Genomic DNA, 23,565 nt, shown 5'->3' on the forward strand with positions numbered 1-23,565 from the left:
TGGTCTTGGTAGTAAATATCCACTTGTATTTCTAAAGTAGGGGCATATGATCTACCTTACACAATTGTGTAAGAGAGACTAAGGGTTGCAAGGTCAGTAAAATTTATTATTATTATTATTATAGCCCCCATTCATTGAGTATTTAATAGGTAATAGTTGCTATTCCAAGAAATTTCCATTTATTCTATGATACATGTATTAATTCATTTAGTCTTTATAACTATCCAACGTATTATCATCCCCATTTTATTAAAGATGAGCAAACAAGGGCACTGAGAGATTAAGTGATTTATTCAAGATTCACAAAGCTAGTAAATGACAGTTAAGATCCAAATGCAGAGAGTCTAGTTTCAAAGCTAATATTCCATGAATACGCTTACAATCCTCCCATTTTTATATGATCACTTCTAATACCACAAGCTCAAGTAGGGGTCTGAACTAATACAAGATCAATAATGATGGAAAGGCAGGAGATACTTGAGAGAGATTCAGGAAGTCAAAGTGACAAAATGAGGGAAGAACTGTGGAGCGTAAGAGAGAGGGGAATCTAAAATGACTCTCGGACTTCTCACAGGACTAAGTAGTAGATGGGCCAATCATAGAAGTGGGAGAAGAGGAGCAGGCATTGTGGTACAGTGGGTTAAGCTGCTGCCAATGCCCAGCATCCCATAGGAGCCAAGCCCCAACCTATTCAGCCAGTTGGGGAATGAGCCAGCAAATGGAAGATTCTCTCTCTCTTTCCCTCTCTCTCTCCCTGTCAAATACATAATTTTTTTTTAAAGAAAGAAATGGGAGAACCTCCACAGAAAAGATAGAAAGTATTGGTCACTTCCGGTTTGATGCGCTTGTGAAGCAAAAAGGGTATCCAGGAGACACTCAGAGACACTAGTCGGGAGCCCTAGAAAGAGATTTAGGTTACATGTGTAGATTCTGTTGTTCTCGTGCAGGTGTTAAAGGCAGCTTCACTTCGGAAGGGGCTGAGAGTTTTTTTTTTTCTTTCTTTTTTTTTTTTTTTTTTTTTTTTTTTTTTTTTTTTTTGACAGGCAGAGTGGACAGTGAGAGAGAGAGAGAGAGAGAAAGGTCTTCCTTTGCCGTTGGTTCACCCTCCAATGGCCGCCGCGGCTGGTGCGCTGCAGCCGGCGCACCGCGCTGATCCGATGGCAGGAGCCAGGTACTCCTCCTGGTCTCCCATGGGGTGCAGGGCCCAAGCACTTGGGCCATCCTCCACTGCACTCCCTGGCCACAGCAGAGAGCTGGCCTGGAAGAGGAGCAACCGGGACAGAATCCGGCGCCCTGACCAGGACTAGAACCCAGTGTGCCAGGGCTAGAACCCGGTGTGCCGGCGCCGCAGGCGGAGGATTAGCCTAGTGAGCCACGGCGCCGGCCACCAGCATCTCATAGGGACGCCGGTTCGAGTCCCAGCGGCTCCACTTCGGATCCCTGCTGTAGCCTGGGAAAGCAGAAGATGACCCTGCACCCGTGTGGGAGACCCGGAAGAAGCTCCTGGCATCAGATCGAAGCAGCTCCTGCCATTGCAGTCATCTAGGGGAGTGAACCAGCAGATGGAAGACCTCTCTCTGCCTCTGCCTCTCTGTAATTCTTTCAAATAAATAAATAAAAACTTTAAAAAAAAAAAGTAGCCTGGAGGAAAGACTGAGGAAGATGGTCATGAAGCTAAGATCCAGGAGGGAGAGGTTATGTAATCTCTGGATGGAGTTTCAACAACAAAACTGTCTTTAACACCACTAAAAAGTAAGTTCTATAAAGCCATGGGAAATGCCTGCTTTGTTCACCGATGTATCCGTAATGCTTAGAGATCTGGCATACAGTAGATGGTCAAAAACATTTCCTAAATGAATAAGAAGACAAAGACTGACAAGTATCCATTTTATTTAGCAACTTTGGGTGTCACTGGTGATCGGACCCAAGGCAGTTTCAGTGGAATGGTGGAGCAAAAGCAAAATGGGCATGGCTTAAAAAATAAGAACAAGAATATTTTCACGTACTACTTTTCTATTGTTTTCATTTGTTTAGAGCTGATGGGAGGTGAGAACGTGTAGCTACTGTCACAGTCCATTTTTGACCGATATTTTGCTGAGGAGGAAAAGAGGGGACTCTTCCTTTCAGATGGGAAGAAAGGACGGTTCGCCCTTACTTCCGAAACCCCACCCAACGCTGGCCGCTTCCCCGGGGTTCAATAAAGCCTCGCGACGGCCCGCGGTGCGCTTGCAGGGCGCTACAGTCTCTCCTTTTGGATCAGGCAGGGACAAGAAAGCTCGAGCTCCAGCCCAGGGCATCCCAGAGCAGCACCCTCGCCCTGAGCTCACCCGCGTTGGGCCACGAGGAAACCAAGGATTTAGAAGCCGGCCCGGGGCGAACCAGAGACTGGCGGAGTGGGTGGCCGGGGTGGGTGGGAAAGCCAAACCCCGCCCACTGACAGGCTCCCGGTGTCCCGCAGGCCCTTCCCCAAGGCCGCCTGAGTCTTTCATTGGCCTCGCACCGGGCGGAAGTGACGTGGCCTGTCGCGCGCGACTGGCGGAAACTGAAATCGCTTTGCGGCCGGCACGGAAATCGCTGGCCTTTCGCCTTCCGCTCTCCCATGTGAGAAGGGGAAGGTTGCCGAGATGAGCGCGGTCCGGGATGCGGAGAGGTGAGCGGTGAATAAGGGATGGGGATTTCTGAATCTTCGTCGGCGGCCAGATTCCCTGGCTTTTAAGGCGTGGGAGCCACCTTTTAACAGACGGCAGTGGTTCTTCTGCTAAGGTTTTGCTACTAGTTCATATTTCCGCGACCAGTCCTTTAAAGCCCGGTGATTTTGCTTGGCTCGCTCTGCTCCTCAGCCCTTAGCAGCATCCCTGACGGTTCTGATATGGGTTCTCCCTGCACAGCTACATTACTGTGTTGCACTTGCCTTGTCACGTGACTCCCCTTTCTGCCCCTGCCGCGGCCTGCTCTCACCCTCGGCGTAGGTGGTGCAGGCGTTCTGAACTTCCCCGCATCCTGGAAACCTTTCCTTACTGTAGTCTTCCAAGATGTTTTTACTCCTCTGATGTTTAGTTCCCCACAGAGGGGACTCAAAGCAGTCCATTTAGTAATGTTTGCCTTGCAAAAGCTGATACAGATTGTTAGTTAATGGGAAACTCGACATTATGTATCTGGGTACCAGTCTCTTTGGTGAAGCACCAGGGAAAATGGCCACCTCTGCTGCTTCTGGCCAATTCCCTGTTTGCCCGTCCCTAGCAACAAGTGAGCAAGGTAACAGTTTTGAATAGGCCGTGTCTCTCGAGGTGTCTGCTGAGGAAGATGCGTAGAGAAATTGGTCATTTAACTGCCTGTCTCAAGGACCAGCCACAGTGGCTTCTGCCACCTTTGCTAGAGTCTGCCATTTTTACAGCTTCTCAGAGGTCAGTGGGAAACTCAGTGGCAACCACTGAAGAGTGTTAGATCTTGTTTCATGCAGCTCTTTATGGGTATCACCAGACCACTGCTCACCTCTTGGAGACGATGAATGGCTTCTAAGTTTGCAACACTTTTGTACTTTTTCCAAAGCATAGGACTATTCTTGTTTTAGAGCTCATTTTAATAGAAGAAAAATTATTCCAAATGATAATATTTTCTGTTGCCTCTTTTGACAGCCTTTTGGCTTTAAGCCAGCAGGAAGAACTAGTGGATTTGCCAAAGGACTACCCCTTGAGCGCCAGTGACGATGAGGTGGGTGACAGCTACTAAAACGCCCTGGAGATTAGGGTAGCCTGCCCATTCCTGGGAAGGAAAAGGATGACAGCATTCTCCGTGTGTCTGTCCAGTTCTTGAATAAATTAGTTACTTAGAGCTTCATGTATAATACCCTGTAGTGAGTGCTATGTAAAGTTGAAGACTGTAAGTTACAATCAGTGTCCTCAAGTTGCTTTAGTTTATAACACCAAAACACATGGTCCTCATTATATGATTTCCCCAAGTCTGGATCTCTGTAGAGTTACTTAATCTGACTGAAATATACATAGATAGATAGATAGATAGATAGATACTTTAATAGTATGGAGGGTTTTTTCTTTGCCTTTTTCAGTGACAGTTGTTATTTTCTACCTAGGAAGAGACACCAGAGTTAACTGTGGCTGTAACTTTATACCACCTGTCAGAGTTTCTGTGTCAGACCACACTATACAAGTACATTCTATAGAGAAACATCACTCTAAGCTCTTTGCCTCCCAAGACAAGTTAGGACAGACGCATGACATCAGCTCACCACTTACTAAGGATCTATATACCTTATAATGGGGGAGTGTGGATTTTGAAGTTCTTTGAACCAGAATGCCTCACTCCACATATTGTCCGATTCCTCAGTTCTCCACTGACTGAAAGAGAAATTTGACACGGCCCTCAATTTCCGTGTTGTCTGCTCCCTCATCATCACTGTAATAGTTTTCTCTTTTCTGTGCCTAGGGGGACAGTGATGAAGAGAGAAAGCATCAAAAGCTTCTGGAAGCAATCAGTTCCCTTGATGGAAAGAACAGGTAAAAGTTTGCCTTGGTTTGGGCGAGTGACAGCTAGCTGATTCCATGGAGCTCTGCAGCTAACATTCATTGAGTGCCTAAACTAAATATCAAACATTGGTGCCTAGCGTGTAGGAAGCATTATGTCATTGTTGGCTATTATTCTTATTACTGTTACTGTGTCAGACCTTCATGCGTTTAGAGTCCTAATCTATACTTACAATCTTCTGAGGCATTGAATGGTCATTATTTATCCCCATTAGAGAAGTGAATGGACTTACTCCAAGGTCACTTGGCCTCTAAGCAGCAGATTCAGGATTCAGACCTTAGGTGTGTCTGAATCCAAGTCCAGTTTTTTTTCCAGTATACCTACCTTCTGTGACCTTGTTTTTTGAGGGGTTAAATATGCATAAAGAAAAGCTGAGGGTTAGATTACCAAATCCAGGTTAGGAACAGATTTCCTGGTTGCTTTGTGACAAAACCTGATCCTACAAAGCAAAGAGAAGTGTTTGTCCCCCCAAGAAAGTGGGTTCATTCCTATTATCTTCTTTTGCCTAATTTCAGGCGGAAATTGACTGAACGATCTGAGGCTAGTCTGAAGGTATCAGAGTTCAATGTCAGTTGTGAAGGTAAGTTGAACAAAGAAAAATGTCTGTGCCTGGAGCCTGTGGAGTGGTCCCCTCCCTATCATCCCCCATAACTATTTGCCGTGAGAGTGGTTGAAGAAGGGTGATCAGAGGCTCTTGCGTCTCCTCCATTTCTAGCAGAAAGGCTAGAAAGTCTCCTAGAAAGGGGCTTGATGAAATACTTCCGGAATAGACAGCTGCCTCTTACTGGCTTAGTCCTGCTACACATTTGTAGAGCTCTTTAATAGTCATGACTTCATTACACTCTTGAGTTTGGACAGGGAACTTATCCCTTCTGCTGAAGTTCAGGCCAGGTTACATCTTCCAGGGCCTTTGCCTCGTTCAGTATTTTGTATTTTTGCACTCTTTCTGTATTGCTCCCCCTGAGGAACCTTTTTAGGTAATTTTTTCTTCACTGCTTCATCCCACCCTAACAAATCAAATAATAAGAAATAAAATGTTGTTGGACAGAATTGAGCCTTGGAGAGATACAAAAATTAGTAATATCTATGACTGTTTTCACATCTTCCTTACCAAAGAACCAATTCTCATCCCCTCTGTGTAGGGGTAGGAGGGCAATATTACCCCATTGAGAATATATGATCCAGTAAATGGCAGAATTAGAATTTTAATATAAGTCTACAGACCAAACCCTTTTTACCATATTCAACTTAGGTAGCTTGAATGAGGGGAGGGGGATATAGTAGCTGGCAATGTAACCTGAAGTGAGTAACATGTATTCCAAGCTTATTTATTCAGGTATTATACTTCTGTGTATCAGTAGCATGCACTGTTCTAGATACTAAGGCTGCAGTAGAATTAAGATGTGATCTTATGGGGCTTATATGGGGGGGTGGCAAATAAGAGAATTAAAATGATATAATTAAGTGACTGAATTAGCTACTATAGATGGGTTGGTCATAAAAGATCCTTGAAGAAGCAAAATTCAAGCTGAGATATGAATGACAAGAAAAATCAACTATACAAAGATGGGCAAAAGCATTCCAGGCAAGGGTGCAACTTATGTAAAAGCTTTAACCTATCATGTCCTACCCTGCTACATACGGGACTGCTGTATACAGACTAAAATTGAGCAGTATGGTAGCTTTGAAATACCTGTTAGGTCATTGAAATACTCAACAGAATTGAAAACTTGGGACATACTGGGTTAAGGAAGATCGTGAAAACATGTTTGAAGGCTAGGAAGAAGGCCGGTGTGACTAGAGCCTAGTGGAGGTGGGGAATGATATGAAGTCAGAGAGGCAGACCGGGACTAGACTCCACAAGACTGTGTCCTTTGGGTTAATGAGAAGACAAATATCATGGGGAATCATTGGAGGATTTTCAGCAAGGTCATGACATACTATGACTTGGATTTTTAAAATGTCACTTTGGCTGCTCCATGAAGAATGAGTTTCCATGGGTCAAGAATGAAAGCAGAAAGACCAGTGGAAGAACAAATGTCTATTATCTGAATAACTGTTTTTCTCCACTCTTCTGCCCAACACACTGGGGACTGTAGGAGAGAGATGGCGTTGCTACTGGGGGGAATAGGGGATTGAAGTAAGGGGATTATTCCTGCTGCTTTGCACATTTCCCCAGTCTACCAGCATTTTCTACTGGCTCTTCATATTATATTATATTATATTATATTATATTATATTATATTATATTAAGATTTTTGCCTCACTTCTCTGACCAGAAGGTTTGGTCTTTATACAGGATCAGGAGAAAGGCTGGGCCTTTCAGATCTCATTGAGCCTGTTAAAACTTCATCCTCATTGGCCACCGTGAAAAAGCAACTGAACAGAGTCAAATCAAAGAAGACTCTGGAATTACCCCTTAACAAAGAAGAGGTTGAACGGGTAAGTCACAGAGAAAGTGGTCCACTGTTGGGAAGAAACTGAGTTGACAAGGGAAAAGGGGTTAATGTAAAAGGAGGGGAAGTTCTGGTTTCCTCACCATGGGCAAGATTGAAAATAATCTAAGGCAGACTGCAGTCCTGAGAGGTAAGCCAGAACTAGTCTCCAGCAGCCTGATCTTTCTGGGGCTAAGAAACATCGCCTCCTACTTTCTTGTTACTCCCTTGAGTTTGATGCTTGATCTCATGACTCTTATGTGCTTTGCCTGCTTCAGATCCACAGAGAAGTGGCATTCAATAAAACCTCCAAAGTCCTCTCCAAATGGGATCCTATTGTTCTCAAGAACCGGCAAGCAAAGCAGCTGGTGTTTCCCCTGGAGAAGGAGCAGGCAGCCATTGCTCCCATTGAACATGTGCTCAGCGGCTGGAAGGTAAGTACGACAAAACGAAACTGAACCTTGAAAGGTAATGTTGCGCAACGTGAAGATTTCAGAGCCTACAGTTGATTTGATTGGACAGAAGAAGCCTAAATCCCAGCTTACATCATTTTAGTTCGGCCAGCAGAAAGGGGAAAAGTGGGGTAGCATCTTCATTCATTCACTTGTAGTATATAGTCCTTGGCTGTTTCTGTATTTTTATGTTAAAACACCTGCCAACATGGAGGGACTATAACCACGTTTTCTTTTTTTAAAAGAGCAATTTTTTAAAAGCATTTAAAGCCACATTCTGATCCTAGGGAAATTAAAATAAACATTGTTTGCCAAGATAGCTGAAAATTGAACAAGCAGTTGCTGATTATGGGGATAAACTATGTCTGACGATGTTTTTGAAGTCACTACCATTCTCTTTCTAGGATGCTTCCCTTTCTACATGAAAAAGAGATCAGGTTTAAAGTGGCTGCAGGATGAAGGGAGACTTTAGAAAAAAATTTCAGAGGTAATATAATTTGCAGGATTCAAAAATATAGAAAATACAGTATGATAAAGTATAGAAAATACAGTGACAAGTCTGACCCCACCCCTGCCCCCATCTACTCATTGTTTCCCCGATACTTACCCAGAAGTAATTTACTTTGCTAAGTTTTTCATTGTGCTTGTTGACACAGTTTTATTTATATCTTCATGGTTATTACCTCCATTTTTAATTGAAAAAGTAGTAGTATGCTACTACACACTTCTGCACCTTGCTTTTTCCAAATGACAGCGTAACCTTGGAGACGGCAGCAGAGTGCCAGTTTGGTTATTAAATTGAGATGGGTGGAGGAGGTTACATTAAGAATTCTACAACCTCTTCAGGACAGAGCCAGGCCCAGATGCTGTGTGTGAACACACTGTGCCATTCATTCGTTCTAAAATTGCATCCATGCAGCACAGGAAAGAGATAAGGGAGTGCTTATACTTAGTTCAGGGGGTGCTATTTGGCTAGCAACTCCCAGTGTCCTTACAACTTAGGGTGAATAAGTACCAAGGACTAGTAAATATTATGGTTTCTGAGATTTTGATTGAGAAGCAAAAAAGCGTGCACTATAGTTTTGGTCCAGCTTCCTAAAATTTCATGAAAATTCTAGCTGAGATGAACTAAATGTGATCATGCATGAGAAAGCATTTGTAAACTGCAAAGTGCTAGAAATGACTTCAGATCCCTTCTCTGCCTCCTCTGCCTCCCTCTGCTGTTAGTCTCACTAGCATTTCCCAAAGTGTTCTCAAAACCTTGGTCACTCAACCCACCTTCACAAAGGAGGCTGTGAGGGTTCTACTGCTAGAAAGTGCAGCCACGTGTCCCTATTGGAGATTGGAAATTTACAACATAACACTAGCATTTTATTTTTTTTTTAAGATTTATTTATTTGAGAGAGGGAGGAGGGAGGTCTTCCATCCACTGGTTCATTCCCCAAGTGGCCACAATGGCCAAAGTTGAGCCAATCAGGAATAGGAGCTTCTTCCAGGTCTCCCACATGGGTGCAGGGGCCCAAGCACTTGGACCATCTTCCACTGCTTTCCCAGGCCATACCAGAGAGCTGAATTGAAAGAGGGGCAGCCAGGACTTGAACCAGCACCCAGATGGGATGCCAACACTGCTGGTGATGGCTTTACCTGCTATGCCATGGCGCCAGCCCCGACACTAGCATTTAAAAGGCTACGAAAAGACAGCCCTTTATCTAACCCAGGGTGTGAAACTGATTTTTTTCAACAGTGAAATTAGATTTTAAGCTTTTAAAAATGAAGTAAATCTTGTTTTCTGATGAGGAAGAATGTGCACTGGGAAGAGCTAGTGTCTGCTCTGCCACCTTCAAGCCCTGTTGCTTCCAAACTCCAATCCCATATTCCCTGTGATGAGCAGACATTGCCTAGGTCTCCCACATATGCACCTTGAACTTAGGCCAAACGAAGTTTCCCATTTCCTTTCTCCAGCCTCCCAAACCCGACAGCACCGCCTCCATTTTGTAACTCGGTGAGCAGCATAACTCCCTGCCCTAGTCCCTTGGGTTGGAAACCTCAGTCATCTGATTTCTATTATCCCCTTCACTGCCCTCCCGCCCCAGCCCATACACTTGGCTAGTCCTATAAATTCTGTCTGTAATGGCTCTCAGACCCGTTTTCTCTTTACATTTTTTGTTTTCACACCCCTGATAGAGACCCTCATCCCCTTTCATGTGGGACTTTGCATGTATCCTCAACACTCTCCCCAGGATTTTCTTTCTGAAACAAAAAACCCGATTGCCACTCTGCTGCTTAACAGCTTTCAAAGGCTCTCTCACCTGTAGAATAAAATGAAAGCACTTTGCTTTTTAGCTACCCTGCACACACGTTGTTCTCCTGACAGAATGGTACTTAGACCTTACAGTCCAATTCAGAAAACTTACTTCCTTCCCCAAGCCTAACTCACTTCCTAATCAGAATTAATGGTTCCTTCTGTGAATAACCCTAAATGATTTTTAGCCTGTTACATTGGTGGTGGTGTTCAGGTGTGTTTCTTTTTGCACTGAAAGGCTGTAAGCTCTGTGAGGACAGGAACTGTCTTAATTGTGTACGCCTAGCACCCCACACAAGTGCTGGGAATGTAGCTGCAATCAATCAATGTTTGTGAATTGAACTGCAGATCACAGCATTGTAGTATAAATCACTTTGTGGCCTGTGATTGATCACTACTGCAAATACTAAAAATGGAAAAATAAGCACCTTCAGTATCCAGTAGAATAGGTTTATGGTTAAATCAATAGCACTGTATAGCATGATGTGTGTTGGTGTGCTTGTCCAGATATTTGTAAATTTGATGGTGACCAGGATGTGTGTGGCTATGGAAGAAAACCACACGTAATACATGTGTGAGGTTTGAAATTGGCTCTGTTGTCTGGGGCCATCTGTGCCTTGCTGGAGTGGCCCATGGCATGATCAGGCTGATTACTTTAGCTATCTGCACACTTTCAGCCAAGCAGCAAACGGTCTTTTGTTGACATATGAAATAACTGGTTCACAATCCATTCATTTCTTATATGTAGACTCTACCTAGAGTGCACAGTTAACTGGAAACCGAGGAATTGGAGCCAAGGTTAGAGAATGAGTCAAGTTTGAACTGTCAGGAAGCAGGTAGTTACATGAATGTCAATTATTTTTAAAGGCAGTGTCCTTTTGTGCTCAGGAAATTAAAACATACACCCAACCATTAAGTAAGTTTGTAGAATGTGTCTAGATTGCCATGTTTTCTCATTTATTTTCATCAGTAATTCATGATATCAAGAACACATAAATGATTCACTGCAGTTGGCTATGGTTAAAAAAAAGTTGAGGTTCTCTGAGCCATTGTGTCGATGTATTTCCTGGTTATACTGCCTTCGGTAAAAATGGTTAAGACCCAACCGTCCCTTCCATCCAGAAATATTATTTTATTTATTTAAGAGGCTGAGAGACAGAAGCAGAGAAAGAGCACTCCATCCACCAGTTGACTCCCCAAATGCTCACAACAGTCAGGGATGGAATGAGACCAAAACCAGGAACCAGGTCAGAGTTCAGGTGTGCCATTTGGGTGGTGGAACCTAGTTACTTGAGCCATCACTGCTGCCTCCCAGTGTCTGCATTGGCAGGAAGCTGAAAATTGAACCCAGGTATTTCGATGTGGACATGGGCTTCTTTTTTTTTTTTTTTTTTTTTTTGACAGGCAGAGTGGACAGTGAGAGAGAGAGACAGAGAGAAAGGTCTTCCTTTGCCGTTGGTTCACCCTCCAATGGCCGCCGCGGCCGGCGCGTTGCGGCCGGCGCACCGCGCTGATCCAATGGCAGGAGCCAGGAACCAGGTGCTTTTCCTGGTCTCCCATGGGGTGCAGGGCCCAAGCACCTGGGCCATCCTCCACTGCACTCCCGGGCCACAGCAGAGGGCTGGCCTGGAAGAGGGGCAACCGGGACAGAATCCGGCGCCCCAACCGGGACTAGAACCCGGTGTGCCGGCGCCGCTAGGCGGAGGATTAGCCTAGTGAGCCGCGGCGCCGGCCGACATGGGCTTCTTAACTACTAGGCTAAGCACCAGTTCCTTACTGCAATTTTGATAGGCAATAACAAAACAGCCCCTGTATTGTTATGTATATTTGAAGCAGACCTATTGCCTTGTAATTAGGACTCTCCGATTGCTATAATGAAGCTTCCCTTAAAGACTGTTTCAGGGTGGGCATTTAGGCTAGAGGTTAAGATGCCCACATTCCAAACTGGAAGACTTGGGTTTGACTACCAGCTCTGCCTCCTGACGCCACGTCCTACCAATGCAGACCCTGCGAGGCAGCAGTGCTGGCTCAAGTGACTGGGTTCCTGCTTTCCACATGGGAGAACTGGATTGTGTTGCTGGTTCCCAATAGCCTTGGCTATTGTGGGCATTTAGAGGGTAAAACCAGTGGATGGGAGCTTTCTCTGCTTCTCAAATCAGTTTAAAGCTTTTTTTTTTTAAGATTTATTTATTTGAAAGTCGAAGTTACACAGAAAGAGGAGAGGCAGAGAGAGAGAGAGGTGTTCTTTCCGCTGCTTCACACCCCAGTTGGCTGCTGCGGCTGGAACTGTGCTGATCCGAAGCCAGGAGCCAGGAGCTTCTTCCAGGTCTCCCACGTGGGTGCAGGGGCCCAAGGCATTGGGCCATCTTCTACTGCTTTCCCAGGCCACAGCAGAGATAAAGCATCTTTTTGAACTATCAGCAGTCTGGTGATGCTGTTCCTCTGTCCTGCCAGCCTTTACCTCTTAGATTCTTAAGAGAATGGATTTCTGTTATGCACATATTGGTAACCCAAACACAGAGTGATCCCCTGAGTAATATTAGAGAATAGTCTTAGTGTCCCCTTGCTGAAGTTTTCTTAAATCAGAATAAAATGAGGCTTCATTTAAACAGTAAGACTGGAACGTTTTTCTCTTGCTCTAACAGCCAGTCCTATCCAGTTGGTAACTATAGTTATAATGCCATAAATTAGCCAGTCATAGGAATGTAAAGAGAGAGAACTGTAAGACACTGGCTTAAGATTTCGAATACTCTTACCTCTTAAGGCAAGAACCCCCCTGGAGCAGGAAGTTTTTAACCTCCTCCATAAGAACAAGCAGCCAGTGACGGATCCTTTACTGACCCCTGTGGAAAAGGCCTCTCTCAAAGCCATGAGCCTGGAAGAGGTAAGTGTCGTGGGCCCTTTGACATGCCCTGGCATGCTATGCTTCTGCCAGCATCTGGCCTCAAGCCCAAGAATCACCGTAAGTATCATTTGTTCGCAGGCTAAGATGCGCCGAGCAGAGCTTCAGCGGGCCCGAGCGCTACAGTCCTACTATGAGGCCAGAGCTCGAAGAGAAAAGAAAATCAAAAGCAAAAAGTAAGGAGGCCTTTAGTTCTAATAAAGTGCTGTGCCGTGACTAATCATGAGTTCTTTGGAGACAAACTTTGATGCGGTGGTCCAGTTTGGGGCTCTGTAAAAGAGGTCTCAAATAGGAGCGACTAGCTCTTTTTTCCCCAAATGTTCATGTGGTTTTGCCTATCTCAGTAATGCCCTCTCCTTCAACTGTGCTTTAATTCTTGGTCTTGCCATTTTTTTTTTTTAAGATTTATTGATTTATTTGACAGTTAAAGAGAGATATCCTTTTTTTTGAGGTTTTGTTTTTTTGTTTTGTTTTGTTTTGTTTTGTTTTTTGACAGGCAGAGTGGACAGTGAGAGAGAGAGACAGAGAGAAAGGGCTTCCATTTGCCGTTGGTTCACCCTCCAATGGCTGCCACGGCCGGCGCACCGCGCTGATCCGAAGGCAGGAGCCAGGTGCTTCTCCTGGTCTCCCATGGGGTGCAGGGCCCAAGCACTTGGGCCATCCTCCACTGCACTCCCTGGCCATAGCAGAGGGCTGGCCTGGAAGAGGGGCAACCGGGACAGAATCCGGCACCCTGACCGGGACTAGAACCTGGTGTGCCAGCGCCGCAGGCAGAGGATTAGCCTATTGAGCCGCTGCGCTGGCCAAGTGTTTTTTAAAGATTTATTTTATTTATTTGAAAGAGTTACAGAGAAAGGTAGAGACAGAGAGAGAGGTCTTCCATCCGCTTGTCCACTCCCCAGATGGCCGCAATGGCTGAAGCTGCGCCGATCCAAAGCCAGGAGCTTCTTCCTGGTCTCCCACCTGGGTGCAGGGGCCCAACGACATAGGCCATCTTCTACTGCTATCCCAGGCCATAGCAGAGAGCTGGATTGGAAGAGGAGCAGCTGGGATTAGAACTGGCGCCCATATGGGACGCCAGCGCCACAGGCACCAGCCCTGAGAGAAGTATCTTCTATCCACTTGTTGACACACACACACCCTCCCCCTCCCCCCGCCAAATGGCTGCAACAGCCAGGGCTGAATCATTCCAAATTCAGGAGCCAGAAGCTTCATTTGGGTCTCCCATGTGGGTGCAGGGGCCCAAAGACTTGGGCCATCTCCCACTGCTTTTTCCAGGGGAGCTCAGAAGTGGAGCAGCCAGAACTTGAACCACCACCCATATGGGATGTTGGCATTGCAGGTGGTGGCTTTACCTATTATGCCACAACACCAGCTCCTGTAATTCTTGCCTTACTTTCTCTCTTTCAAGACTGCAGAATGAGTTGTGAGTTCCATAGTTAGTAAGGCCAGTAGGGCTTCCTACCTGCTTTTTTAGATTTTTGGAACTGGTTCTACTTCTTACTTGGGCTTTGCATGGGTGTGTCCCTGGGGGCTATAGGGACCAACAGTCCTGGCATCCCTCAACCCACTCCCTCTCCCATAGTCAGCTAGCTCTAGGATGTCCATTTTAGCCCTTGCATAGGGAAACCCTTTCAGTAATATGGGCACTCTTCTATGCATGGCATCAATGCTTCAGTTAAATCTCCAAACTCTTCCCTCCTACCCCTCTGCATGTCTACAGATATCACAAAATTGTGAGGAAAGGAAAAGCCAAGAAAGCGCTCAAAGAGTTTGAACAACTGCGGAAGGTTAATCCAATTGCTGCATTGGAAGAACTGGAAAAAATGGAAAAGGCCAGAATGATGGTGAGGTTGCCTCTTGACCCCACCCCCTTAGAACCCACGTTCCCTGGAAGGAACTAAGGAGATCACTCTGTTCTTTATTTTCAGGAACGAATGAGCCTTAAGCACCAGAACAGTGGAAAATGGGCCAAGTCAAAGGCAATTATGGCCAAATACGACCTGGAGGTAAGACAACATTCAGAGTGAAACTGGAGGAAAGAAAGGCAAGCCAGTATAGAAGGGTGCTAGCAGAAGCAGAGGTGGAAAAGAACCATGAGGATGAATGGGAAACCAGAACATCCCAAAAAGCATCAGAGAAGGAGATATGAAAGGGAGACAGCATCGGAGGCCAAGTCCAGTGGTATATGTACAGCATCGGAGGCCAAGTCCAGTGGTATATGTACAGCATCGGAGGCCAAGTCCGGTGGTATATGCACAGCATAAACAGGCGATACCAGAAAGAAATACTTAATAAGTCGAATCGAGGGGAGGCGGCTTTTAAAAACAGACTGGGAAAAGGGTGTTGTGGTCACTAATAACAGGGTTCCGTGCTGTGCCTCCCTTCTCCAGGCTCGCCAAGCTATGCAGGAGCAGTTAGCCAAGAACAAAGAACTGACACAGAAACTCCAGGCAGCCTCCATGAGTGAGGAGGAGGAGGGGGGTGCCGAAGAAGAGGAAGAACTTGTCCCTGATGCAGTGAATGAGGTGCAGATGAGTGCAGACGGACCAAATCCCTGGATGCTCAGGGCTTGCGCCAGTGACGCAAGAGAGCCTGGAACCCAGCAGGACCCTGAACAACAACAGCCTCAGCCTGGGGCCCCTGAGAGTGCTGAAAGTGAAGAAGATGAAAGGCCGGTGCCGGAGGAAGAAACTTTGTTGAAAGAATTCGAAGAAAGGAGGTCCCTTAGGAAAAGGGCTGAGCCAGCTTCCGGTCAGGAAGCCAGAGGTGAGCTGGGATGAAGTGCGAGGGAGGGCTGCTTCGTGCTGTGGACGCCCCGTGAGGGAACAGGGCCCAGCCACACCCGCTGCACCGGGACGGTGAGGCCGCTCTGGGGACTCGTCCTTGAACAGCAGTCAGGCTCACAGTAGCCATTTTCTCTAAAAGCAGTCCTCTGGGTGTACAATATGTTCAGGCGGATTTTCTGCCTGTCCTCAGACATGACGAGACTCTCTTTTAAGGGCGGATGTGACTAGGATCCTGGGTGCTGCTCAAAACTCACAGATGTGCCTCTGGTGGGATAGCAGATCTGAAAAGCTGCCTGCATCTATAGGCACATCTAGGTGCGCTGAGAGACATTATGAAATGGCTCCAAATTGCTGGAGCTTGTCATTTTGATTGTAAAGCAGGAGTGGCACTTTTAGCACTTCATAGCGCTAGGCCACACAGCATGAACCTTTACAGAAACAAAGGGCTACATGGCGAATTAGAATTGTGACTTCACACTCAGACTCTGTACGTTGTATGTTCTACCTGGTATCTTAAAGAGATTCTATACCAACAATGTTTGTATCCTTGAGACTTAGCAGGATTCCTATTCTGGGGATAAAGCAGGACATTTTCAAGCCTGCTTAGGAAACTGCCTGCATTCAGAAATCACCTGGCCATCTGGCTGAATTCTCAGGTCTGATGTGATTTCCTGTAGGAACCAAGGGATGTAGATGACAGCAATAACCTGTTTTACATGGCAAAATGGTGTTTTTAAAAGACATGTTATTTAGAAGGTTCATACAGGGGAATTAAGCCACAGCCCTAATTATTCAGTGTGTCATTGGCAGAGCTGGGAATAGGAGCCAGGAGGTCTGCTTCCCAGCATTCTGCTTTTAACGGCTAAATTCCATGGCCTGCATCTGAACAGGTGGTGATCAGTGAGCTCTCTAGGAGACCCAGCAAATAGAATTGTCTTGTCCCCATTTGTCCTTATTAGAATGGCTTGCATGGCACCTAGCACCCAGTGGGTGCTCAACAAATACTAACTGACAGGGCAGCTTCCAAGCCTCCTTTTCTGACAGCTTTCATCATCTCCCCTAGATTCGAGCACCCAGGAGGTGCTGTCTGAATTGAGGGCACTGTCTCAGAAACTCAACAAGGAAAACCATCAATCCAGGAAGCACAAAGTGAGTTCAGCGAAGACTGTTCTCCAGGCTGAGAGAGAGAAGCCAGCCCCTGCCTCTGCCGCAGAAGAAGAGGAACCCCTGTTGCTGCAGACACCAAGAAGGGTACAAACTCTGGAAGAGCTGGAAGAACTAGGTGAAGAAGGATGCTTTCAGAAGGAGCTTCCCGGGCCTGCATTAGACGGGCAGGTGTCAGAAAGGAACCCAGATAATGAGCCAGATGCCCCTAAAGGGAAGAAAAAGAAGGAGCAAATGATTGATCTACAGAACCTGCTAACCACGGAATCACCCTCTGTGAAGTCTTTGACAGTTCCCACCACGATAGAGGAGCTGGTGAGCAGAGATGGGGTCATGGGCCCTTGCATGGAATCCAAGCTGGGGCAGAAAGTTTCCTTCTTGCACCAGGGGTAGAATCAGTGAGGCTTTGTTTTGCTGGGGACACATTTCAAGAGTTAAGAGACCCAAAACACTATGGAACCAGGTTGGTTCCAGTGACAGTTTTAATAAGAAAGTACTTGAAAAGTTCATGGAAATGGAATTAAAAGATTAATTTTGGTGCAAAACAGTTTTGGGGCCAGTGCTGTAGCAGAGTAGGCTAAGCAGCCACCTCCAGTGCTGGCATCCCATGTGGGCACAGGTTTGAGTCTTGGTGGCTCCACTTCCTATCCAGCTCTCTGCTAATACACCTGAGAAAGCAGCGGAAGATGGCCCTACTCCTTGGGCCCCTGCACCAATGTGGGAAACCCCACGGAGTTCCAGGCTCCTGGTTTCAGCCTGGCTCAGCCATTGTGGCCATTTGCGGAGTGAGCCAGTGAATGGAACATCTCTTTCTCTGTCTCTGTAATTCTGCCTTTCAAATAAATAAATGAGATCTTTAGAGTAAAAAAAATTTTTGAAATCCATGCATACAGGGGCCTTCAAAAATAGTCTGTGGAAAATACATATTATGAAAAAACTGCAGTTTCAAAGACTTTTGCACCAAAGTAAACATCTCTCTTAATTCTAGTTTTCCATGAATTTTAAAGTAGTCCTGTAGATGCACATGTGTGGGTGCTGCCAGGACCCCCACATCCTAAAATCCTGAACCACCAAAACTTGCCTTGTGGATTCTACAACTGCCCTCAGAGGAAAGAGGGAGCGAGTCAGCTAAAGCTCTGACCAGATCCCAGGCAGGACAAGTTACTAAAGCTTCCCTCTACTCAGCGGGATCTCAGATAGTCCAGGATGCCCCACGTACGTGTTTGAAACCGCTAGAATAAGTGGTGCCTGTCTGTTCAGGGATATGAGCTAGAGGAAGCCCACACTATGGCCAGGCCACCTGGAGCTCGTGCTAGTAACACAGGTCATTCCTTCCCCTGCCTTTCAGCATTCTTCCTGAACGCTTAAAATTGTGTCATATGGGGTGGGCATTGTGGCACAGTGGGTTAAGCTGCCTCATGCTCACATATCCCATATCCAAGTGCCTGGCATCAAATCCCAGCTCTGCTTTCTCTCCAACTTCCTACTAATGAGTCTGGGAGGCAGCAGATTATGGCCCAAGTTCTTAGGTTCCCGCCACCCACATGGGAGACGCGGATAGAATTCTTGGTTCCTGATTTGGCCTGGTCCAGCCCTGGCTGTTGCGGGCATTTGGGGAGTGAACCAGCAGATGGATGATATGTGTGTGTGTCAGAGAGAGAGACTGACTCTGCCTTTCAGATAAATAACTTAAAAAAAATAAATTTGTGTCATGATAATGAGCTAGGGACACTTAGCCTAGAACAGAGGTGGGGAAGTGTCCTGCCCCTGGCCCTGCCAAGGCAACCACAAGCAGGACTCGAAATTCCATACATCTATAGCAGGATAATTTTAAGTTGATAATTTTGTATGGCCCATGAATGGTGTTCTAAATATCCAGATGGCCCTTGGCACAAGAAAGGTTCCCCACCCCTGCCCTAGAGAGAAGAAAATTAAGAGCACGATTGGCTACCAGTTGGTTTGTATTAAAACCATCATTGTTCAGCACTTCCCCCTAGGGGGCGCTAAAATGCCACAACCCAAAATTCAAGCGTTCCAGCCATGAAGCTGTAGCTCACTCTTGTTTCTTCCCAGGAAGATGAAGAGGGGAAAGACCAAAAGCAGATAATAAAGGAAGCTTTTGCTGGGGACGATGTCATCAGAGACTTCTTGCGAGAGAAGAGGGAAGCCGTGGAGGCGAGTAAGCCAAAGGATATGGACCTGACACTGCCTGGCTGGGGCGAGTGGGGCGGAGTGGGCCTGGAGCCCAGTGCCAAGAAAAGACGCCGGTAAGCACAAGTTAGAAAGCCTGCCAGAAGGGCACCAAGTTCTCCCACCTCACCCTTACGTGCCCTCCCTGCCCTTGTGACTAAGTTCTTAATGCTCCTTGTCCTGCTGTTTTGCTTTCCAGGTTTCTCATTAAAGCCCCTGAGGGTCCTCCAAGAAAAGACAAGAATTTACCAAATGTGATTATCAATGAGAAGCGCAACATCCACGCAGCGGCTCATCAGGTGGGGCGTAGAGAGCTCTTTAGCTGCCTGCTCGCTTTGCTGCCTGGCTCTCTTGCTCGAGAGGAGTATTCTTGTGATCTGTGCTCAAGAGGGATGTGTGATCTTGACCACAGAATTAAATCTATTGTTTTCACTGGCTGCTGGTGAGATTCATGATTCCACATAGACCTTGCCATTTTGATTACTGACCCGGAAGAAGCTTTAGACTTAAAGGATCATCCTTGCAGACCTGGTGAAGCCCCCAGGTAACTCTGGTGTAAATGGGCCCTGCCCAACCAAGCAGGAGCGTCCTGCGGGCTTGGTATCTATAGGCAAGTCAGCACTCAAACAAAGCCTAGAAGGTTTGAGCTACATGTTAAGAAAAAGTGCTACTTATTCAGGAAGGTGAAAGGATTTTAAATTGTGTTTAAAAAGAGAGAAGAAAATGTGAACAGAATCATGGTCATCAAAAAATATTGAAGGCTACCATGTGGGGTCATATGAAGTAGAAGTTAGAGGAGACAGAATTGAAGGAGAAACTTGGTACCGACCCAGAGGGAAAATGGGCTGCTCAGGGGGTAGGAGCATGTCCAGTGTGGACTGTAATAAAGCTGACCCTTCCCTTCCTGGGGTCCACCCTATTTTTTAGTGCAGCCACAGCAAACTGACAAATAGGTTCCCAAGAATCTCCCTTGATTTTCTGTATCTTATTAATAAGCTATATGCTGCAGGTTCCAACATGCAGTACGATAAAGTGCTTCGTTTGGGGGGGTACTCCAGAGACTGAATACTTTGTCCAGGTGTTCTTTTTTCCCCCATGGATGACATGCACAACTCAACCATCAACTCAAATAGGACATTCCCTTAACCTAAAGAAAACCTGGTTCCTTCACTACTACCAGGACTCCCAGACAGAATGCACTTAACCCCTCTTTAGTGTTCCATGGACTCTCTCCAAAGACTGCTTCCCCAGACTGCTGTTTGCTTGCTTGCTTGTTTGTTTTGGCCATTGGTGAAGTGTCTACAGATGACTTAAGTGTCTGAAGTAGCATTATGCTGGAGTGGAGGATTACCAGGCAAGGATACAGGAGAGCTTGGTTCTGTTCTCGCATGCTGCTCGTTGAGTTCCCTCTGTAACCCAAACTTTGGGTCCAAGAGAGATGACACTTGCCATTATCTAGGGTCTTCGGTGCTGCATTCTGTGATGCCAAAAGAGGATGAAGCTAAGCACGAAAGCCTGGTAGAATTCAGGATTCAGGAGTGTATCTTTGGGTTCATCAAAACATCAATTCTGGAGTCAGTGTTATGGCACAACAGGTTAAGCCACTGCCTGTGATGCTGGCATCCCATATGAGCTCTGGTTTGAGTCCTAGCTGCTCCATTTCTGATCTAGCTCCCTGCTAATGTGCCTGGGAAAGCAGTGGAAAATGACCCAAATACCTGGGCCCCTGCCACCTATGTGGGAGACCCAGATCAAGTTCCAGGCTCCTGGCTTTGGCCTGGCCCAACCCTGGCCATTGTGAACCAGCACATAAAAGCCTGCCTCTCTCTCTTCCCCTCCCTCCCTTTCCCCTCCCCTCCTTTCTCTCCCTCTTTGTAATTCTGCCTTTCAAATTAAAAAATAATAATCCTGGCCAGCGCCACGGCTCACTAGGCTAATCCTCCACCTGCGGCACCAGCACACCAGGTTCTAGTCCCGGTCGGGGCGCCGGATTCTGTCCCGGTTGCTCCTCTTCCAGTCCAGCTCTCTGCTGTGGCCCAGGAGGGCAGTGGAGGATGACCCAAGTGCTTGGGCCCTGCACCTGCATGGGAGACCAGGAGGAGGCACCTGGCTCCTGGCTTTGGATCAGCGCAATGCGCTGGCTGCAGCGCGCCAGCCACAGCGGCCATTGGAGGGTGAACCAACGGAAAAGGAAGACCTTTCTCTCTCTCACTGTCCACTCTGCCTGTCAAAAAAAATAAATAAATAAAAATAAAAAAATAATCCTGCATATCAGGGAGAAGACAGAAAGGGATTGAGAGCTTGAAGGGGGCAGATAAAAGCCACAGGGACACATGAGTGCCTGGGTAACCCTTACAGTCACAGCGTTACACAGGAAAGCCCACTCTGAGACAGTAGCTTGGAGCAGCTATACCCAGAGAGGGTCAGTACCAGGGTAGATTTCCAACCCCTAAATTACTGGGTAAACCTCACGGAGTCTTGATTCAACTTGTCCCCACCCTTGCTCTCAAATGTCCTCAGGCAGATCGGGACCCCTCAGGTGACCTTGGCGCATTGGGATGCCTTGACCTTGGTAGCTTCACTCTCATGCAGTCTCCCTGTAAATTGGCCCCTACCCAGACAGTACCTGATGAGCCATTAGAGGGAAAAGCAACGCTCCAAGCCTGGCTCACACCAAATCACTTCTCCCTTCCTTTCCAGGTGCACGTGCTTCCGTATCCGTTCACCCACCATCAGCAATTTGAAAGGACCATCCAGACCCCTATAGGATCCACTTGGAACACTCAGAGGGCCTTCCAAAAACTGACTACTCCCAAGGTTGTCACCAAGCCAGGCCATATCATTAAGCCCATAAAAGCAGAGGATGTGGGCTACCGCTCTTCCCCAAGGTCAGATCTCTCTGTCATCCAGAGCAATCCAAAACGACTGTCCACACTTCACAAAAAACAGCTGCAGACAAGCACTGCAGACTAAATGGCCGGACAAGTGACATCTTGGTGCCCGGGATGGGGAGCCCTGACTGTTCCTCCTCTGGTCACTCGGTGCTGCGGGATCAACTCCAAAACCAGCTCGGCACACAGGGTGCACTTAAGCCACATTTTAGAAATAAAACCATTTGTATCTATGTAACGAGAGTGTATGCTGTGTTGTCCCCCAGTTCTATCCATTTCTTCAAGTCACACTTTGGGATGCGCCTGCTTTGCATTTTCTTATCAAGGATTATACAGCTGAGCCTAAATCAGAGTGGAGAAAATTCACTCTAGTGACCCACGGGTCAGATATAAGTCACCACAACGACCCATTTGAAGAGGTAGGGATAGTGGTACGCTACTGTGCATTTTGACCTCTGAACCTTGGAAAGCAGGATATAAACCATACCATTGGATTCTGCCCTAGACTGACCCTCAGACCAGGACGGTGCTGGGGCTGGCGTCTGTCCCCAGGTGGAGCCACCTTCACTTCCTTGCACACCATGAGGCCCCCGGGTTGCACAGTTTGCCATCTTGAGTACCCAGCACTTTTTCTTCTCTTACAACAAGACAGAGAGGTCTTAAGGTTACTTCACAGAGTGAGATGGGCGTGGTTTCAGAAATAAGCCTGTTTCCTTCCTAACTCAGGGCTAGCTCCTCATCACTGATTCAAAGGACAGCTTATCCAGCATCACTCTGCCCCATGTACTCCCACGGGCTTCTCAGCGCCCAGGAACCTGCCTGCCTTCCTAACAACAATGGAGGAAAGCCCTCTGAGCCCACTGCACGGGCCACCTCTGCACCTTGCCTCATGCTTTAGACTTCCACACTCACCCCAGCCTTTGTAGACCAAGCAGGTTCATTCTGTGACAGTGAAAGTTACGTTACAGACCCCACCCAGAGAACTGCACGGACACGTGCCCCACTTCACACAGTTTCAGGAGCCTTAGAGACATGGAGAACCCCTGGCCACATGCCTGACCACTCCACGCACCAGTGGGATGGTTCTCTTGGTCGAGCACACCACTCTCCAGAATGGTGGGACCTCAAAGGTAGCTAGCCCCAATACCTTAATCTTCTGGCAAAAGATCTGAGTAGAGAGATACCCAGTGCCACACGTTAGTGACTGGGTAGGGACTAGGACTCCAGACCACCTCTGAAGCCAAAAGCCACATGACAAATCTCTACTGAGTTTCCCAGTGGTAGCTGTGGCTCTTGCAATTGCTCACCCTCTTAGGACACAGCCTAGAACTTAGAAGGGAAAAGATTAAGGTTGAGCAGTGTTCTGCGCCCAAAGAGCGCTTAAAAGTGAGCCATTCGCTTGTGATTCTGCACGATCCACTTGCCGGCTGACACTTAAGTCAGAGGGGAATAGGGAACCCCTGCCACTCCTGCCGCCTTCACTCCTTTGAGCACAAAGCTGCGCCCTCTGCCCCACCCACCCCCCCAAATTGAAGCGCCCAATCAAGTGCCCCCGGTAAATGGCCAATCCCCGTCTACTTTCTCGGGACCCTCCGCAGCTCCCTTGGCTCCCCACCGCCCAGGAGTGATGCAAACGACCCCGTCCTTCGAAGAGGAGGGCAGGCGCTGGAAGGTGCTATAAACGATGCCCCCTGCTAGCCTTCCAAGCCCCCAAAACGGATTCGATTGTTGTTTCGTGGGGCTTTTTTTTTCTTTTCTTCCTCCGAACCTCCGAAGTGTTCTCCCTTCCCATTGGCCGAAGCTGCCCCTTGACGCCACCCTGGCCTTGCTCGCTGATTGGTCCATTCTGGATGTGCCCAAGCCTTTTTCCCAGGGTGTGGCGCCCCCCCTCCCCGCCC

At 47.1% G+C, this 23,565-nt stretch overlaps 1 protein-coding gene and 1 long non-coding RNA gene across 4 annotated transcripts in view; one reads left to right on the forward strand and one right to left on the reverse strand.

The window, feature by feature from the left end:
* The first annotated feature begins 2,488 nt into the window (after positions 1 to 2,488).
* UTP14A (UTP14A small subunit processome component) lies at positions 2,489 to 21,905 on the forward strand. 2 transcript variants are annotated; one of them, XM_002720288.6, is made up of 15 exons: positions 2,489 to 2,650; positions 3,636 to 3,711; positions 4,444 to 4,514; positions 5,058 to 5,122; positions 6,842 to 6,984; positions 7,256 to 7,411; positions 12,496 to 12,615; positions 12,715 to 12,809; positions 14,357 to 14,480; positions 14,565 to 14,642; positions 15,027 to 15,402; positions 16,486 to 16,901; positions 18,660 to 18,853; positions 18,976 to 19,075; positions 21,477 to 21,905. In XM_002720288.6, exons 1-15 carry the CDS (start codon positions 2,625 to 2,627, stop codon positions 21,747 to 21,749), a joined length of 2,313 nt encoding a protein of 770 aa, XP_002720334.3. In that variant the 5' UTR covers positions 2,489 to 2,624; the 3' UTR covers positions 21,750 to 21,905. The 2 variants fall into 2 exon arrangements, with proteins under 2 accessions (XP_002720334.3, XP_089180094.1); XM_089323968.1 differs by lacking the exons at positions 2,489 to 2,650; positions 3,636 to 3,711; positions 4,444 to 4,514; ... (1 more) ...; positions 6,842 to 6,984; positions 7,256 to 7,411 and adding an exon at positions 7,834 to 7,916.
* Positions 13,442 to 23,565, reverse strand: part of LOC127484904 (uncharacterized) — a 36,184-nt gene continuing 26,060 nt past the window's right edge. For both annotated transcript variants that reach the window (XR_016227812.1, XR_007912129.3), the window contains one exon: positions 13,442 to 13,659. This is a non-coding gene — a long non-coding RNA (uncharacterized LOC127484904). The remainder of the gene's footprint in view (positions 13,660 to 23,565) is intronic.

The sequence above is a fragment of the Oryctolagus cuniculus genome, chromosome X (genome assembly GCF_051225735.1).
Source record: "Oryctolagus cuniculus isolate XC-2025 breed Fujian yellow rabbit chromosome X, ASM5122573v1, whole genome shotgun sequence".
Classification (NCBI taxonomy): domain Eukaryota; kingdom Metazoa; phylum Chordata; class Mammalia; order Lagomorpha; family Leporidae; genus Oryctolagus; species Oryctolagus cuniculus.

Coding starts and splice junctions, on each gene's coding strand:
- UTP14A (XM_002720288.6), top strand. CDS start 2,625: ATGAGCGCGGTCCGGGATGCGGAGAG. Junction 2,651..3,635: donor GCGGTCCGGGATGCGGAGAG/GTGAGCGGTGAA, acceptor CTCTTTTGACAG/CCTTTTGGCTTTAAGCCAGC. Junction 19,076..21,476: donor TCCACGCAGCGGCTCATCAG/GTGGGGCGTAGA, acceptor CTTCCTTTCCAG/GTGCACGTGCTTCCGTATCC.